Here is a 20,706-nt window from a genome sequence, read left to right on the forward strand (position 1 = left end):
CTCTGAGCAAAATTAACAGGAAGATTCCAGAAAAAAAAAAGACCAAACAACTTAGCATGGTGACATGAAAATTTGAAACCAGAGGGAAAAGTGGAATGCAAATATATCTTTAGGGAAGTCTCAATAAAGAATCCATGTCAACATAATTAAAGATGTCATCATTATCCAGCTAAAACAAAACCCCAAACTTTCCTTTTATTCGAAAATGAATGAAGAAATTGGTATCACACATTGGCTGCAAACATACCAATTGTTCACACGTATGCTAAAGGGTTTTTTCCATCAAATGTGCTCACATCTGCTCATTGAAGAAACAGAACACGGTGCCTGTGAATTCAAGCGTCTATGCAGTTTCTACAGCCTTCTGGGCGGGTGGGGTGGGGCGGGTCGCAATGGGTGGGATGGGGTCGTTGAGGGGTAAGGGGCGGAGCAGGGGTCCCTTGGTGTTGATGATGTCGGAGACCGCCAGCTGGGCCTCCCGCACGTCCACTTGGTTGACCGGCCTCAGGGAGCGGAGCTTGGCCGAGGTGATGGAGTCGTGGTAGCGGACCTGGGGCTTGGGACCTCGCTTGATGCGGTTCCCCTCTTTGACGACCACACCCGGTGACAGCTCCATCGACTCAATCTGGGGCGGTGATTAAAGAGAGAAAAGACGAAAAATGATGGTGATGATGAGTTACATAACTGAGAATACGGACAAGTACATTTATGCTGTAACAGGACATGTGGCCAAAGTGGCTTTGACAGAGAAGAATGGAAACAAAACAAAAAGTCAGCTTTTCATCCACATCCTAATTGACTCGCCCCCAAAGAGTTTTGATCTTTAAACCACTCACACCTCATTTCAAGGATTATTTTATGACATAAAGCTAGAATTCAGATGAACATAGTGCATCTGGTGAAACAAAACCAAGGCTACTACATTTTTCTTTTGTTTTCTTTTGCTTGTTTGTTATTCTGGTTGCTTCCAGCTGTGTTCACGTATAGAGTACTTGCATCTAACCAAACTTATGCTAGCAAGACAAAGATGATGTCCAGTGATTATTAACTCGCGAGAATGGAGTTGGTCTAAATAATAATACAAACATACATTATAGAGCACAGCAGTGGGCACATTGACGAGGACAAATGCCAGAATATTGAAGTCTGTATAATTTAATCATGTTTCGTGGGAAAAACACAGCTGGCTTCCTGACAGATATTCACTGCATTGGCAGGACACCCACTCACAAGAAACTAACTGCACTGAGAATGCTGATGAGAGCAGAGTGAAAAACAGATGATTTCACAACTTTGCCCATGGTTTGTCTGCACTGGACCCATTAAAAACTGAAATGAGGAAAACACACACCTACACTGTATCTATCTTTCCATCTACCTATCTACCTGCCTTTCCCTCTCCACATACATGTACACAGATAACATTACACTGGTGATAGGCTACCATCAAGAAAAAACTTTCAGCAAAGAAACATCCAGTCACATACACACACACAAACACACGCACACACACACAATCTCAAGGTCAAACTGGTTAGGTTAGCAGTTTGTTGGCTTTGTGCGCTAGATGTCCCTGGTTCAAGCCCTAGAGTGAGACCAACACAGCCACTGGCCACAAGCGTTAACAAACCGTGTCCCATCAGTTTCCAATCAAAACTCCTGCATACCCAACTTCTCTTCATTGCTAAGTAGCCTGGCCACAAGGTCTGTTTAACATCTTTTCTCGTAAAATGATTTAGAGATTCCTGGACACCTCAGATTTGCCTCAGCCTGCAAATGTACCTTTGCTGCCCACAACAAATATTCAGCAAATCCAAATGACCGACTGTCCATTTTTGTGAGGGTTAATTTGCTTAGTGTATGTAAAAGTTGGGGTATGCACAGAAAAAGATCATATAAGAAGAGCAATACTTCTGCAACATCCACTTCTTTGGTGCCACTTGAAGCTACTGAAAATTTGCCCCCCCCCCCCAACTACAGTCACCCCAGAATATTGATAACTATCTTGTATTCTCGACATAAAGGGTTACTTGCACATCACAGCAATTAGGCTCTAGCAGTTCTCCAGCTAGTCACTGGTATACAACCAGCATCTGCAGAGTATCCAACTAATATTCCCCTTACTAAGCATTCTAACTGGCTGCCATTTTTCTGGTGTGCCAATGCCAAAACAAACGACATCAAGCGCAACTCCCTGCTCAATTGCCATTTTATTCACTTTGGATGGAGAAGAAGCGTTGGTGATAGGACATCTTGCTTTTGAAAAGGACACAAGAATGTGAAAACATAGACAAGTTGTCTCTTGGAACCAATAGAATATGTAGACAGTAAGTATTTCCTCTACCTAACTACCCACACAAGGAAAAAGGGCAATGATGCAGAACCCTCTTGGTTTGACCCTGGTGACTAGCAATAGTCAGCAAAATTAATAGTATCAAGCGGGCACATAGTGCCATATGAGAAGGTTTCCTACACTACCAGAAATGGCTCAAATTGTATCTCTCTGTGGAAGTGACTGGAATGATCTTCGAAGACAGTTGCACAGAATCCTATATTTTCAGGCCTGCTGATAGTTGTAGTCCTTTGGAGAGCATGTGGGGGGGGGGGGGGGGGGGGTAAACAGGGAGATGTCCTTGAACAGCACAAATTAAAAATATCACTAAAGATGATCAGCTGACCAGCTGGCTATCTGAAGTACACTGACTCCAACACATCCCTTCAGACTTCATTTAACAGGGATGCACTAGTAGTGGCTTGCCTTCAAACATATCCAAACATTCAACACACAATCTTGTTGTATACAACTCACAGTATAGAATGAGAACATCATTACTGTACATCTGAATGGCAGTGGCTGTCCTTGGCTAGTGCAAGAGTCCAAATTTCAACCCAATTTCAGCTGCAGAGGGCATTAACTAGGAGAACAGCATTTGCAAATGTTATCAGCTCACACCAAGGATGGATTTGGTGGCAACTGATGAAATATTTCCTGGATTTCGTATTAGTCTCTTTCCTCATTTGTGTTGTTTCCCCAGTAAGTTCCACACAGAAATACTAAATTTTTCATATTTGATGTACACATCTGGAAACCTGGACATTAATCACACAATGAGCACATACTCTAAAACATGATATATTCGCGGCATGAAATTTTCGCGAATTGGAGCCGACAGCCTTTTTCATGGCATGAAATTTTCGCGAAATGCTTCTGGCATTCAATGTATGTAGTGTAGACAAAAGCTTTCGTGTGCATTTTAATTTCGTGAATTTTGGCGCTCGCGAAATTCGCGAAATTAAAATGCACGCGAAAATTCCTCGTTTTACAGTACATTGTATCACATGGAAAGTTGTGCCACACTGATATACATGATACTGTTTGGAGGTATGAACAATCAGTCAGCTTCTATGATGGCTGGTCATCTTCTACAAAAGACTCCCTCATTCCATAATAAATAATGTTCATTAAATGCAGGTTGCTATCTTGAGTACAGGCCTTAATGCATGGATCACTAATGGGACATTCAGGGGATGTAATCACTTTGTCTGACTGCAAAAACAGGATGGCACTAAAGATCTGATCGAACAAATTCCGCCTGTGTATTCCATTATAAAAAGCAATCAACAGGTTTGTGATCTGGAGGGACTTGCAGGGCCTTAGCAACAGTGACTGTTGCCTCTAGGAACACACGCCTCCCTTTTCCATCCATTTGAGGTGGCAGATGGGACAAACATCACAAACTATTCAAGTTCCCTCCCGCTCTGAGCAGATGTACGTTGGGCTCTGATTTGCCACACGTTGAAAAGTGACTGTGATTGGCAACTTCACCCGTCAAACCCCATTGCTACCAAACCAGGATGCACATGGCTGATTCATCAAAGGGATCACGGCAAGACACATTAAAGGACAACATCTGCGTGTCCTGCCCCATAATCACGCAGGATTTAGAACACGGATGTAAACAGAGCACAGTCATTCACGCTTTAGGCCTTCTTTACGTTCATGAATAACATAACTTGAACACTAAACCTCTGTCAATACGATCGTCGGTTACACAACTGTCGGGTAAGATAAATCTTGCAGCTGTGGGTGGATAAGAAGTTTTGATACATAACAGATCGAGTGAAGTGCTTGGTACTGTAGTACAAAGCTGGAAGACTCTGCCCTGGATTGCTGATTGTTGAAAATGCCAGTGAATTGTTATGAAGAAGAAACCATATCAATTGGGGAGTTACTGTTTTTGTTGTTGCTGTTGTTGTTGAAAATCTTAATACAAATCTTGTATGGCATCTTGTGTCCTTTCGACTCGGATGGCATATGAACCATTTCTTTTTTTTTTTTAATCTTGTGAAGACAAGCAAGGCTTTGAAAAACATTCTTTCTTATGGTTTCCTTAACTGCAGAGGAAGTGAGAGTTTGCATGGGGTGGAGGTTTGAAACATGCACAGCTGAATGTTCTTTAAAAGGCAAGTTCTTTAATCTCACAATGTTCCATTTTAGGTCGTGATCACATGTATAAGCATGAGATATATTCATAAACACACAAACACACACACACACACACAACAAAAAAAACCCAAACAAAACAAAGAATATGAAACACCTTGTTTGGACCGATATGATTAATGGTGATCTCATTCAAAAGTCTATGGAATTTGAGAGAAACTTAAGTTTTTCATTCACAAACTAGAAGCAAGATGGGAAAGTATATGTATGGCCACTCTATCTTCCTGTATGTGTGTGTGTGTGGGGGGGGGGGGGGGGGGGCAGAAGCAAAGGCGAACATTTAAAAAGTACAGAAGTGATGACATCACAGTCTTTTGTTATAGCTTGAGTTGGAACCAGGTGATTACACAAACACTTGGGCCATGTGAGGTTGTTTAGACTCAGTTTCCACAGCGATGAATGGCTATGACATCACACCTCGGTACTCTATAGCCCTGTGATACATGATGCAACCATCTCATTGATTTAACGACCATCTCTTGCACAACATGTATTGCTCCTGGCTACAAAGGGTGGAGATCTTCAATTAGTATGGTTGTGATAAGAAGTACTGGGCTGCAAACTGAACTTCATGGCACAGGAAGAACAGGCGATGGGACGAAACCAGGGTGCAGGAAACCGTTAAAGATTTTACACCTCGGCCGCGGTCGGCAGTACCGGCTCACACGCCGACAATCTCAAGATTTATTTGTTGTCGCGGTTTCATTATCATTCCAATGTTACCGTGCCAACATTCTGTGATGTTCAATACCTCTTCCACATTATTGGGTGATTGTACCAGCTACATGACCAAATTTGGTTATGGAGAGTGGAGTGTGGTGTACACTGTGTTTATATTACAAACAGGAATGAAGAAAACATGTTAGTGTTCAAAAAGTGGCCCCGCCTACTATCCAACATCCTTACCATTTACACTTAAAGGTATTGTTTACCACTGGGAGCAGTGATTTTAAAAATGTTTGAGTTATCACATTTGATGCGTATGTGTAGGTCAGTTGTATCACAAAACATCCTACCATATAAACATTTTGCAATAAAGCCTAAAATTTAAGAAGATATCACTATTTTTCTCCATAAACAATAACTGTAGATGGTTTATCTAGAAACAATTGTATCATACCTACTATTCACATTTTGTATATATTCAACAAAACTCAATGTTGATTATACTGATTAAAGATTTTACATCGGTCGTTTCTATCCCTAACTCACATTTTAGAACTATTTTGAAACACTAAAGCTGGGTTTTTGTTTCATCTGCAAATGGTAAATTATGTCTTTAAGTCTCTTGCACCAGTTGTGCATTCAGAAAAATAAATGCAATTTCTTTACAGCTGCCATAAAGGAAGATCAGTGAATATCTATTAACATCTTATTTTAGAGGACATTCACGGATAAGTCCTATCGTCTTTCTCCACCTGGGGTTTAAGAATCCCATGCTTCTCTGTTTTTTGTGATAAATTTACTGTTTGTGAGTTGTTGTTTGCTTTCATGCCTAACATACTACCTATATATTACATTACCGGTCATGTACAATTTTTGCAGACAAACAGCTATATGATACAACTTTACTAAACATACATAACATACACTACACACGATGCAAGGTAGCAAGATTTCCTTTCATTACTTTTTCCTTTCCATCTTATCTTTCCTTGAAGAGGATGTCCCGAGCTAAATCTGATAACACATTTTCTTAGATTGGGCAAGGAGAGGAAGTACCGTACTACCGGAGCTGAAAGGCATATTTCAACTCCAGGATGCAGCCTGCTGCAAACGGTGGAAATCCGTGTAAAAACGTAAAGCCTGAAGTTCATGTTTTTCATACTGGGGGAAAAAAAAGGGAATGGTGATGTAACGCCTGTTTATAGCGCCGGTGCTATTATCGCATTCTGCCACAGCTGTGTCTCAGCTGTTCAATCACCACTGGGCCAAAGTTCAGCAGACATATAAATCAATGTGTTGATCACGTGCTTAGAGTAAGCTGCAATGGAACTCTCCAGAAACTGGTGAAATCTCCTCACATTTCAGTTAGAAAGTCACTGAGCGTCTTGAATCAAGTCCCCTTGTAGTAGTGAAAAGCATTCAAGTTTAGAGACATAAACAGTATATGAACCCCCTCCCCCCCCCCCAAAAAAAAATGCCTTTCATTTCATGACTTTATTCATAAAAATGAATTTAACTGGAAGAGTACCCACTCAGAAAATGGGAAATGGGGCCTATTTCTTTGGGGGGGGGGGGGGGGGGGGGGGTCGGGGGTATTAACAGGTGGCAATCTAAACTTGTGATTGATATTTGATGCTACACAAAAACAGGTAATGAAAATGACTTATTACTAGGAAGCGTGTCATTTTCATGGTTCAGGCTATTGTTCTGTGTCCTTCACTAAATTTGGTCTTTTTCCGATAGGAGCAAATATTGTTTATTTTCAGAGCTCTTACTTGCAATACATCTACTCTAATATCAAACAGGTAAATTGCTATTTCCACCCCCCCCCCTGTTAAGGGATTTGCTTTCAGAGCTTCTTGTATAATAAATGTACTTACAGTCAGTCTCAACAACAACAACAACAAAATCCAGCAAAACAAACTGACAACTCAGAAATGTGTCACCGCAGTGGCACTGCATGGTGGAGGTATGTTAATCTTTTTTTCTTAATATCCTTTTAGTTTTATCATTCATTTTTATTTTTTTATGTTTCTAGGACATGGTAAATCTTCTAACTGGCCAATCACCTATGACCTTGCCTTAAGAGGTCTTGTTTTTATTGATAAATAGGAATTAACTGAAAAATAAACTGTGCAGATAAAGGAAAGAAGAGCACGTTTTGAGAGCAGTTTATGATTTATCCCGCTCCCTCTCTTTCCCCTTTAGCACCACTGCTTGTGAGCAGGAAATGCACAGCTTTTTTTATATATAGTTTTTTGTTTTTGTTTTTTTGTGTATGTGTGCAGGTGTGTGAACTTCTCTCAATGTGTATGTGTGTTTCCCCATATGGTCATGTGAACCATTTCCGACCGCGGAATCATGGAAACTCGCAGAATTATCTCTGGCCTCATTTCCCTTGTACCATTTGTACACCAATGCCCATCTAAATTACTATGTATCTAGTCATAGACATGGCATGTAAGAGTAACGCTATTTTGCTAAATTATGTAGATCAGTAGTTGCGATCTTACAAATTTCATTTGTACATAGGAGACAAATTGAAGAAAACTCATACCCAATATCTTTACCCCTCTGCATAATAATCTCTTGCTTTCAAGAGTAACACATGCCCACAAGATTGATGGTTCATAGCAGGGAATAAAACTCTGATTTATCTGTTCATGATGATGATAATGAAAAGTATTGACAAAAGTTCATCATGTCAATGTAGAGAATGTAAAGAGGAAGCAAATCATCTGAAATATACATAAACCCTAAACATCCCCATGTCTTCAGTCCAAGATCATTGGGAAAATCTTGACATGTACAAATATATGAATTCAGTGTACATAACATACATTTTGTCATGCATGCCTGGGAGAGAGAATCTGAAATATTGACAGAAAATACATTGTAATACCAACTGGAAGTAAATACAAAGAAGACTGCAACCTTTCAACTTTATGTTTCAATCGAGGCAGACAAAACTTATTTTGCCCACTTCGATGTGAAATCCCTGTTTGCACATGTAAATTAAATAGATTTTTGAATGAGTAGAGGGTAGCATATTGTTGCTGGGACGACAAGACCTCGTATCTACAAAATGTCAAATGTTCAGGAAAGCCAAAAAACATGGCAGCCGGAGCACTGTGGCGAATGGGATAGCCTTTCCTTTGACATGCTATGGTGGCTTCATTTTTTGAGTAAGACAGTTGGGATTTGGACAGGACATCACTTAACCCATTATTTGACCATTAATCCAAAAACATCATTTTCACCAAAATTGCAGATACAAGATCTTGTCACCCCGGCGACGATATAAGGGTGAGTTTTTCAACTCGGTGCTCACCAGTGGGGGTGGAAGTGGGGAGACGCCGCCGGGAAGAGTGGACTGCTGTAACCTCCTTGAACCCTGTGTGTGGTGGCTGCTGGCCAGGGTATTTACACTGGTGGCAGGCTTCACTGTACGCAGACCTGGCACACACACACACACATATACAAATGCACAAACAATACATGACAAAGTGGGCTAAAATTGTATTTGTAATAGGAATGGAAAGTACAGTACTGGCACCAATGGCATTAGTCTCCTAAAAATAGCTACATTTCGCATGCCACATACTACCTATAGCAGGAATTGCCACAATTGTGTTCAGATCAAATGATAATGTGAACGAAAGAAAAATTACACTTTAGTGCATCCTAATAAGCCACACGTAATCAATATATTCAATCTTCATATCTCATAGTTATTATTCCAATGTAGATACAAGTGTATTATTAAAGACAAAAAGAAGATACACCACAGTTAAGCTGTGTGGTAATAATAAAGACACGATGAGAAAGAAGAGCAAACTCTAACTGAATGCACATTGCAAAAAAGAAAAAAAACAATATTAATGACTTAGGGTTGAAAGGAACTGTATACAGATTTGCTGAATAAAACAGAATAAGAACAAATGTAAACAAAATGCTATTACAACAGGAAGACAATGAAACAATGAAACTGATATCCAAACTTGTGGAGAAACCCACAACCCACATCTGGTGATTATGGCCCACTCACTATTTACAAGTCACCTTCCACTGAAAATGTTCCAAGAAATGAAAATGAAAATTCTTCATTAACCTAGACGGCAGCTTCAGCTGATTTTTTATCCCCAATTGATATGCGAAGACATTCTTATAGTAAACCCCACCGCACATTACATGACTTTGCCATGATTTACTGGTCATACGACCTTATGACCGGAAGTGTGACATCACCAGCCTTGCCAATTTCCAGTCGTGCGACTGGGTCTTAGTACCAGTCGTAGAGATTTGACATGTCAAATTTTTACAACCGGTTGTGGGCTTTCAACAGTCAATCAAAATACATTATAATGCAAGTGCATGCAGTGTGCACTGCGTGCGCTTCTACACCCTTTGGAATTTTGTACTGAAGCCAGAACGGTTGTAAGCCTAGCTGTGTAATCTGGTTGTATAGTGTGCAGTGTCGAGTCGTGCGACTGGTCGTATGGCCTGGCTTGCCCCTCTAGTCGTAGGACCAGTTTGATCAAGTACTGTGCCGTGGGGTTAAAGGGTGTGTACAGTTCCCGTTGAGGTGAGGATTTAGCTTTTAACGTTTTGTGAAATATGCAGAAACCACTCTATGAGATGTCAAAGAGCATGCAATTCTTAGGGGTGTCAAAAGTTTATTTGACAAAAATCAGTTTTGAAATGGCTGAGATATCCAAAAACAAGGTGAAATAAAGAGATCGTAATAAAAGGCGTGGCCTGTCGCCTTTTATTATTATCACTTTTTTCTGATATCTCAGCCAAATTTCATCAAATAAATGTTGAATCCTTCTTAAATTACATGTTCATTCATATCTCACAAGAGGTTTCTCATTCTCTCACTTAGGAATGTTCAAAACATGAATCCCCACCTCAACCAGTACTGTACATTCCCTTTAGGGTTACCACCTCTACCATGTCAGAATAATCCCCCTACCATTTTTGTTGGTGGTATCAGCCGTGTGGGCCCCGTGGTGGCTCTTGGTCATTGCCCTGACCTCTGCCTGCTGCCTGGCCATCGCCGCCTTCTGCTGTGAGATGTAGCGTCCGGTCCTCATGGCCACTAGGCGGGCGTGGGCTGCCTCGACAGCCGGGTCCACTATGGCAAACTGCGTCCGCACCCTGGGGCAAGACGAATGCAACATAAGCAAACAAAGGCATCTAATTATCAGAGAGTGGAATTGGCTAGGCGAATAATTTACTCCAGTAGAATGTTTCTAGACATTTGTGAGGATAGGACTTGAGCTTAGAACACAGTTCTACATATGTACATCAGTACTGAATATTCAGAAAATTCCATCTATTACCCGGTGCTGTCTTCTACAACAAGTAACTCAACAAATAATGCTGTGATGATAAAATAAAAAAAATATGGTACTCCACATTGCATTACAGCATTTCATTTAGAATTTTGATTATACGTATGCTTTACTAATGTCATATTTTTATTAGATTGCATATTTGAGCTACAAATGAGTTAATAATATTCTGTACCTTTTCAAACAATTACTTTCTACTGTTGGACTTTAACTAATAAACAACACTATTCCTATGCTACAAGAATTTTAGCACCATCTGAAAGATGCTTTTAGTAGCACTTTTATTAGAAGATTTTGATAGCTTTGCACTACTACATAGAAAATTTTACCTGTGCGCAGGCAGCTTCTCTGGGTCGAGTTTTATAACCGAGATGACATTCCCTCTTTCATCATAGCTCACATCTTTGCTGCCGGGAGGTCTGCCAGCTTGAACCTGTAAGATAATAACTATTGGTTATCCTCTAACAAATAATATAAAAACAAGCACACCCTGTCCCTTGTTATCTGATCGAGGCACAAGTTGGCCAATACTGTTCGCTACATAAAGTGATGAAGCTGTCACTTGTCACTTGTTTCTTGAGAATGAGACGAGTATAGCATGTTATAAAGTGGAATCATACCGAAATCTATACCAGGCAGAGTTACACATAACTGTTTTTGTTTTGGCATTTTTTTTTTCTCTGCATACACTCTGTAACAATCCTCCTGTACAAATCAAATCATGGGCACTGAAGAGACACACTGTGTGGTCTGCAAATCCTACAACTTGTAATATGCACCACCCATTAACCTCTTGAAGGCGAGCTGATTTTGCTATAACACATATTTCCCGACGACATGAGCCCGAGTATACTCGGGACTAGTCTTCAACAGGTTAACAAACATAGTTAAGTCACCAGAATTACATGAACAAAAAGCATAAGTAACAACTTTACCAAGTGAGTACATATATGTTCTCATAAATAGCAATTTTTTTCTCATCCTTTCCATTTTTAACACAACATTTCACAGTGCTCCAGATATGCCTGGCAAATTAGACATGTTATGACGTACCAGAATTCAAAGGTATTTTTTGGAATAAGTGAACTTTGAGAGTACTATGTTGACACATGCTTGGAAATACCGGGGAAAAGGCCAAAAAGTACATAATTTCTTGCTGATTATGTATATCTGATGATGAAAAAAAAAATGCAGATATATAAAGAAGGATTCAGTATTTTGTTATGAATGAACAGGGGTGGGTAGATCCCTTTAAGTATTTTTGGTTACTTATCAATTTAGCATATCTTTTGTTTTGGCATGATTTTCAATTATCTAATTTCTGTTGTTCCTGTTTAATGCTCTCGCATTTATTGATGTATGATTTGTGTGGAAACTTAAAGGTCATGTTTACCTTTGGGAGCAGTGATTTAAAAACTGTTCAAGACATTACATTTGATGCATATGTGTAGGTCTGTTGTATCACAACATATCCTACCATATAAAATTTTTGCAACAAACCCTAAAATATAAGGAGATATCATTATTTTTCTCATTAAACCGTAACTGTAGATGGTTTAGTCTGGAAACGTTTTTATTGTAACTATTGTTCATATTTCGTGTATTTAACAATACTTCACATCGATTATATGGATCCAAATTTTTACAGTGGTTGTTTCTATCCCTAACTCATATTTTAAAGCACTAATGCTGGGTGTTTGTTTCTTCTGCAAATGGTAAATTATGCCTTTAATAAATGAAATGCAATGTATTTTTTTTAAATCTATCTATCTATTTTTTTTGGTTTAACTACACGGACCAGCTGAAGAACAGCTTTTGGGCGAAGCAGGTCCTGTGCTAAAATAAAACAAACTGAACTGAACTGAACTAAATATTGAGATATTCAATGCAGCTACAATCGCAATGACAATACTTACTCAATAAGACCTAACACAGTGATTTGAATACTGCCAACTATACCTTGAGTATTGAGTGGCATGATGACGGCATATGATCAAGAATGGAGTCCTTGACGACAGGCTTGGGCTCCTTGGCTTTTCTCTCCGCCTCCAGCAGTTCCCGCTCTGTCTCTTCCAGGGTTTTGTGCATGTCCCTGAGGCCCGCTGAGCGCACACGCCCCTTGTGGGGCTTGAACTTGGGCCTGTGGGGCTTGACCTGGCGCTTAGTCTCCTATTGTAAACAGACGTTGAAAGATACCAAGAAGTCAGTTGTGTATAGCATTTCATTGTGTTAAGCAACTATCTCACTTCACCATTGCTCACTGAAAATGTGTTTACCGAAATGCATAGGATAAAACTAGCAAAGCACCCTCTGCGAGTCCTGCCCTAGTAACGGGGCTACACTCTACAATGATGGGCCAAACAGACAGAAGGCAGACTCATTGTAACTCATCAATATAGAAATCCTAAATGACAGACTGTGTCTGAACTGGGTCTCATATATATATCATACTTTTGACAAGGGTGAAGCAGGGGGTGTTCAGAGAAGGAGTAGAATCTCTTCGCAATGTGTGCAAATTTATGTGTAGGTTCTCAAGCATGAGAATTGAATGCCTAGCATTTTGCTGGCTTTGCTGTTTCATACTCCACGCCGCTCTTCCATAGAGTTTGGATATAGAGCCCAAAGAAGAGGTTCTTGATTGAACAATTTTTCGGCTGTATTCCAGGGGAAATGGTGAAAATCCCATTTGGCTACTGCATGTTTCTGCACGTTTAGTAGCATTTTACACATTAAAGAAGTATGTTTTTTTTATTTTACTGATTTTTATTCATGTGTCTGTTCGCTGCACACTAAATAATTGCTACCAAAATTATCACGAGGGACAGTGAACAACTGCTCATTGGATTTCAGTTGTTGTGATGGAGGAGTGATGCATACTTAAACAGATGTGCTGTCTTTTGTCTGAGCAATTAATCAACACCTGTGATGGAGCGCATAACTCCTAAGCAGTGAGGAGCATGGGTACATAGGAGAGATTCTTGTTTCTTCTTCTCTATACTAACACCTCCCTGGGTGGAGGTTTGTTTTCATTGTTAGCAGGTAGATGACATTTAAAATACAAACAAACAGACAGACAAAGGAGAATTATGAAAAATTGTAGTATCAACAGATTATGCAAACATGATCTGTGTCAGTATGTGGCTGTACCTTTTCCTCCTTCTCAACAATAACATCCGCGGCAACCTCCTCTCCTTTGGCCTCAACCTGATCATCCTCAGGAGCAGCGGCCAACCTTTCAGATGGATCGATCATCTCGGCCTGCTCTGCCTCCTTCTCCTCCCCTTCCCTGTCTGCTGGTGCATCTTCTGCCTCCTCGGCCATTGCACCTTCTGCAGCTCCGTCATCGGCAACGTGCTCCTCTATTGGCTCGATGTCGGCATGGGATGCACACACAACGTCCTCCAGAATGGCGGGGTGAGGGATGGTGCTGACTTCGGTGATGTCTGTTGCCGGTTCGGAGAGTGGTGGTGAGGGAAGGGGTCTGTCCTGCTGTGGTACGGATCCCTGGGCCCACGCATCAGGCACACAGGGCATTGGTTCTGGAAACACAAAGATTGGTGAAATGCGACAATGCAAAAATAAGTTCATAATTAGCAATATATTTTTCCCTTGAATGGAGTGAACATTCCATTTACCAAGCATTAATCAATTGGAGTGGTACGCAATAATTTATTCAATATTTCAAAATAATTTCTGAAAGGACCCAAGTATGTCAAATATGGTAGGAAAGACGTCCTCCAGAGCTTAAGAAAATTGCATGCAATTATAAAATTCTCTTGTCATTTACAACTGCTTAACAGATCAACATAGGTTCTGAAAATTGTTCGGAAATTCCTATCCTGCTGCAGTCAGTAATAACATGCCTATTAGACAACTATAGGTGGTATGCAAAGACACTTTTCAAAGCTTTTTAAGTGTCTGATGCCTGTGAAAACATGTGATCCAATGAGCTTTTACAACATGTGCAGGTATCATTGCTGAGCATCCATTCTGTCACAAGACTACAAGGTGGATGCAGTAATTTTACTATAACAAGTTTTCAACTTGTATGTTTAAAGGAGAGCAATTATACTAATTTAGGCAGCTGCTCGCATCAGAAGTGGTTATAAGGGGCTACAAGGGGGATGGCTAGTAACTGATCAGTGGGAATCAGTGGGAATGCAGGGGGATGATTATTCCAATCCTCGTGGGATTCATTTAAGAGTACTATTATATATCTATTGTTGTGTGAAAATGATTTGCTTCAGAATGGTCTCATATTCGAGTAATGTGCAGTTTAATGTTTCCAGGTTAGCATGCCTGTACAGTGCGGGGCGATCGTTAACGGGCCATGAACGATAGCCCTGTCACTGTACAGGCATGCTGAACTGGAAACATTAAACTGCACATTACTCGAATATGAGACCATTCTGAAGCAAATCATTTTCACACAACAATAGATATACAATACTCTTAAATGAATCCCACAAGGATTGGAGCAATCATCCCCCAGCATTCCCACTGATTCCCACTGATTCCCACTGATCAGTTACTAGCCATCCCCTTTAATGGTATAGATGAAGAAATGAATTGAATCTCATACCATCTTCCTCAAGCCATGTAGAATCCTTCTCTGGAGACACCTCTCCTTCATCTCGTGCCAGGAACCTCCACTATATCACATAATAGACAAATTCAAAACACAACAACAAAATCATTCAGTTGGCTCTTGCTGTATGATTAACATTATCCAATGATACTGAAAAAACAAACAAACAGAAAACTAATTTCCTCACAAGCATGCTCAAATCATTCATCACAAGCACGACTGAATCATTCAAGTCCAGCAGCAAGCCGAGGGAAGTGATTCCCTTAGTGGCATGTGTTTGCAATAGGGTATTAAGGATGTTGTTTGCTATCAAGTGTGGCCTCCCTTATAGCTCTCCTAAATTAATGCGCAATCTGGAGAAATTTCTGCCCTTTATTACTGTAACATGGATATTTCAGAAATAAAAAAAATCATCTGCAGAGTGTCTGACCTTTCTGTTAAAATGTAAGAAACATTTTGTCAAAAAAAAAAATCAGCATGATATCATATTTTGTACTGAAATGCATCTAATTTCTTTGATGACATAGAAAATCTAGCATTCATATCACGAACAGACAAGGGCAAAAAGTAATCTTTCCCCTAGAATTCATAATGGATAGGGAAGCCTTTTAATTCATTATTATTCTTATCAGTTATCCATTGTTGAAAAGGATGTATAAAACATGGTGTGCATTGTGTTTCTTCTTCTTTCTTTCTTTCTTTTTTTAAAGGACAAGTTCACCTTCATAAACATAAGGATTGAGAGAATGTAGCAATATTAGTAGAACACATCATTTAAAGTTTGAGGAAAATCAGACAATCCGTTCAAAAGTTATGAATTTTTGAAGTTTTTGTGCAGTACCCGCTGGATGAGAAGACTACTGCAGTGTATGAATAACTTGCGTACAACGATATAAGGAAAATATAAAGAGAATTTCACAAAATTCCATCTTTTGAAAAAAGTTCACATTCCCCTGACTCGTTACCGACAAATGTTATGGGTAATATTATTCCCCCTGCCTTTAGAAAGAGGCAAGTCAAGTGCTCTTTTATTATGCGAAAAAAGTGAAAACATGTTGAATTTTCTTTTACATTTTCTTTATACTGTTGTACGCATATGACTCACAAGCTGTAGTAGTCTCCTCATCCAGCGGTTCCAACACAAAAATTTAAAAAATTCATAACTTTTGCATCGATTGTCCAATTTTCCTCAAACTTTCACTGATGTGTTCTACTAATATTGTTGCATTTTCTCAATCCTTATGTTTATGAAGGTGAACTTGTCCTTTAAATTTTGGAGGGTAAGTACTATCTAAAAGGGCACAATATAGACGAATCATTGTGTATCAAGTGATGCAACAATTTTTTAAACAATGCACTACCTTATTGGTTTGCTTTTGCCTGCAGCTTGCAATGAATGAAGCTGTAAATCCTTCAAATCATGTGGCAATACAAAGGATAGTTAAGTTCTAGTGATACTCACCTCAATGATTTGCAGAATGGCATCCCTTGCCTGAGTGACTGTGTAAGGGTAGAGCTGTTTCTCGATGTAGTTGTTGTAAATGACGTTCAAGGCTGAATCGACAATATTGCCAACAATGTCTACAATGAAGTCCTCTCCATCTTCCTTGTCCAGCATGAAATTCCTGTATCAATCAAAATCAAGCCACTTGTGATATGTTTGCAGATATCATTTATGTTTATCCAAGCTGGACAAAACCAGACAAAACAAGATAACACTCATTTGCTGCAAAACTCACATGGTTCCCTTCTCTGCTATTTAAAAACAATAACAAAAACAAAAGAAAGACACATAACAAAACAAGTTTATGACATACTTTAAACTCAAGGATCATAGGCTTCAAATGTCATGTCATGACTAAAAATGTGTTTCTTGCTGTTAAGTTTTCTTTTTTTTGTTTAATTCTCACTAGTAGTACAACAAAAAAGAAAGAAAAAAGGAAAGAAAGAGATTCAGAAGTGTAATGAACACTTGACAGTGATTCAATAAGTAGAAGTAGTACACAACATCCACGCAAAAAAAAAAAATCAGCATTGCACCAGCAAAGCACACAAACCTATTTAAACGATATTACACATGTACATATTGTACATTGAGAAGAAAAACTGAAATAATTACATGATTTGCTTTTTGGATAGCAAAAAAATTAATCCCTTTACCCCCCCCCCCCCCCCCTCCCCAATAAAAACAAACTGCACACATAAAAGACATAAAACATACACTCAAAACAAAACAAAACAAAACAAAAATCCAAAACTAAGACAAAACAAAAATGAGACAGCCCAGAGAAGAAAGTATCATGTTTACCAATCATTTTCTGTGAATCTGCCCGGTATGACATCAGAGTTTACTGGTGGCACTGGCACAGACGTACTCCCTCCCCTGTCTTTGTCCTTATCCTTGGATTTGTCTGAACGCGACTTTGATACTGTGGCCCGCGACATGTCTGGGCTCTTCCTTTTCAATCAATGACTTGACAGCAATATTGGAGACGATGAATCCTCAGGGAAGACTGGTTTGGACTTGATTCATCTGTTGAGAGTAAGACAAACAATATATTGCAAAACTGGGATAGGTGTAAAACACTGTTCCAGAGTGGCCTCTGGTCAGAGTGTCATCTCTTATTATAAAGACTCATGATTCTATATTTCTTACCTGCTGAAATTAGAATAGAAACACCAGAATCTAGGTAGGGTTAATAGAAGTATGGTAGGTGTCCAACATGCCGTCGCTGTACATTGAAACCGACACCCCTTTATTTATAGCATTGCGCGTAAAGAACGAAAATGCATGCATGAGAGACTACAGACAGTATGTACCTGTAGTGGTTTTTTTATTCTTCACTAGGGATTTAAATATATCCAAATATTACTATAAAAGAAGAAAACGATAATAAAGAATAGCAACAGCAAAACAATGATACCATATATTATGAATAGAGCTTCTACACATTGGTATAGCATCATGTGCACTTCACACATATTGGCAATAGAGGGTAGGGGTATCGATTTCAAAGTATGGCGCAACCGACTGCGTCAAAATAACACCCCACGGCCATGCGTTTGAAGCTGTTTTCTTTGAACGTGTAGTAGACCCTCTACAGTGTATACATAGACTAGTAGGTGTCCAACACATTGACACTGTACATTGAAACCGACACCCCTCTATTTATCGCATTGCGTGTAAAGAACAACTTTCATGCATGAGACCACGCGCAGTGGTTTTGCATTTTTCACTGGGGATTTGATGTCAAAGTATTTTCTACTGAAAAAACGATAATAAACAAGATCAACAACAAAACAATAATATTGTAGATTATAAATGGCACATAGGAAAAGCATTATGTGCATTTCACATGTATTGTCAATAGAGGGTAGGGGTGTTGGTTTTAAAATAGATAGGGTAACATCCACAGTATTTGGTCACTTAAGCTTTTTTGCAATATTTTTCAAACTAAAATAATACATACATCATATCTACAGCAATGTATGTGAAATATATCAAATTTCTTTAATCTCAACTTTCATTTTGTTAAATATCTCACAGAATTGCACAAAATCCCAAAATATTTCACCTTGAAAAGGCCCCAGAATACGGTCACCGCAACCAGTATTCGGTCACGCGATGTGCGCGTTCAAAGTCAATGTGTGTTCCAAGGCAGCTGAAAAATGCGCGCGCGTGCTACCTTGTTGGCGCAAAATTGCATCGGGGACGTTGCGGCGACTGTTGGTGACCGAATACTGGGGCCTCAGCACTTGCATTCAACCCTTGTACATTGAGACACTGTATCGGCACGTACGGAAATTTTGTTTTTCTTTTGCGTTTTTGAGGATACCATTACATTTGAAGCTTGCGATAAGCAAAAAATCCCGCGAGAGAACGGCGTATTTCTCGATTTTTAGCGCTTTTTCGGTGACCCGTACTCTTAAAACTGGGCCTTATCAGCACGCGCTTTTGGAAAGTAGCGCCAATTCTGCACTTTTGACGGTAAAATTTGGGATTTTGGATGGATTTTTGGAGGGGGCTATGGGAGTTTCCTGTTGTGAATGAGTGTGCAAGTATGTGAAATATGATGTGATTTGCATGTGTTGTGACAGTTGAACTTACTGGCTGGTGACTACTGATAAGTGACCGAATACTGGTGCCCTTACCCTAATCCAAAACAACAACCCACGCGCGCGTTCGAAGCAGTTATCTTTAGAGCGTGTACTGCGACCGCAAATAGCAATTTCAATGCACGCTTGTGAATTCAGAGTATTTTCTTCACATGTGAGTAAAATTTCAGGCAAATTGTGAGATATTTTAAGTAGGCCTATCTATTGATAGAAAAACATTAGGGTGTCGATGTGTTGGATACCCAACCATACTGTACCACCCCTGTAGCTCATATCGCATTCGCGCGCTTGTGAATAATTGGGCTATTTTTATCAACGTGCGACTAAAATTTCAGGCAAATTGTGTGAATTTTCTTCTAAAGCCTAACAGTAACAAACCGTTAGTCAGGCTAGTGATAGAAAAACGTTAGGTCTACTAACCATGTTAGGCCGGTGTCAATGTTTGCATTTAACGTTAGAGTTTAGACACTCAACCATACTCATTGAAGTAGAATCTGCTAACATTAGATCTTTCTCTTTGGTCTTTCTTGAATTGGCTAATAGTAATACTATAGGCCTAAACAATCTAGCTACATTAAAGGGGAAGGCTAGTAACTGATCAGTGGGAATCAGTGGAAATGCTGGGAGATGATTGTTCCAATCCTTATGGGATTCATTCAAGAGTTCACGGTATATCTATTGTTGTGTGAAAATGATTTGCTTCAGAACAGTCTCATATTCAAGTAATGTGCAGATTAATGCTCCGTCACTGACCAGGGACGCTCACCTGGAAGCATTAAACTGCACATTACTTGAAAGTTGAATACGAGACCATTCTGAAGCAAATCATTTTCACACAATAGATATACAATGAACTCTTGAATGAATTCCATAAGGATTGGAACAATCATCTCCCAGCATTTCCACTGATTCCCACTGATCAGTTACTAGCCTTCCCCTTTAATAACATAACAAATGACAGTCAATATGACAGCCAATCCAACGCTGGCAACACTCCAGTGCAGTGGCTCAGTCAACAAAGCTGTCAACAAGTGTCTGTGCATTTTGAGTCGACCACTTCTTCAATGATTGAGTCACACTTAATAGAGTCTGGACTGTTGTTAAATCTACGTCAGTGTGGAACGAATAAAGCCCCATGTGAACATTCAACAACAACAACAACAAAAAAAAATGCTTGCATGTCAGCATGATCAGAATATTCATCAGATGGATCCGGCATGAATTCTTTATTTCTTAATTTTTTAAGCTAAAATATTCAATACTTTATGTATTTCATCACCAAACTCACCAAATCAGTATGATCAATCAATGTGGATTCTGCGGTGATGACTACATTTTGAGAACGGCCGATAATGCTTTATGAAAATTAACGGAGTTCCTGTCCGAGTGAGCAGGCTCCCAGCTTGCTCACAAACGGGTGGGACTATGAGAAACAGCTACTACGACACCTCTCGTATTGAACAACACACAGTCTC

At 39.6% G+C, this 20,706-nt stretch overlaps 1 protein-coding gene across 1 annotated transcript; it reads right to left on the reverse strand.

The window, feature by feature from the left end:
* Positions 1–343: 343 nt before the first annotated feature.
* On the reverse strand, positions 344–20,653 carry LOC139720579 (uncharacterized). Its single transcript, XM_071631927.1, has 10 exons — positions 20,520–20,653; positions 17,424–17,648; positions 16,578–16,740; positions 15,110–15,179; positions 13,699–14,066; positions 12,487–12,687; positions 10,857–10,960; positions 10,146–10,330; positions 8,502–8,626; positions 344–625 (listed from the first exon to the last, which is right to left on the reverse strand). Exons 2-10 carry the CDS (start codon positions 17,558–17,560, stop codon positions 344–346), a joined length of 1,635 nt encoding a protein of 544 aa, XP_071488028.1. The 5' UTR covers positions 17,561–17,648; positions 20,520–20,653.
* Between the last annotated feature and the right edge of the window lie 53 nt (positions 20,654–20,706).

This window comes from Diadema antillarum, unplaced genomic scaffold, assembly GCF_040938485.1.
Source record: "Diadema antillarum isolate AM-2024a unplaced genomic scaffold, OU_Dant_1.0 scf00000129, whole genome shotgun sequence".
In the NCBI taxonomy this organism is placed as follows: domain Eukaryota; kingdom Metazoa; phylum Echinodermata; class Echinoidea; order Diadematoida; family Diadematidae; genus Diadema; species Diadema antillarum.

What these genes read in the sequence shown, in the direction of transcription:
- LOC139720579 (XM_071631927.1), bottom strand. Translation starts at nt 17,560, where the DNA reads ATGTCGCGGGCCACAGTATCAAAGTCGCGTTCAGACAAATCCAAGGAT. An exon ending in TGATACCACCAACAAAAATG is followed by an intron (nt 8,627 to 10,145) that starts GTAGGGGGATTA and finishes TGTGTGTGCCAG; the next exon opens with GTCTGCGTACAGTGAAGCCT. An exon ending in CCCCACTTCCACCCCCACTG is followed by an intron (nt 626 to 8,501) that starts GTGAGCACCGAG and finishes TCACCGCCCCAG; the next exon opens with ATTGAGTCGATGGAGCTGTC.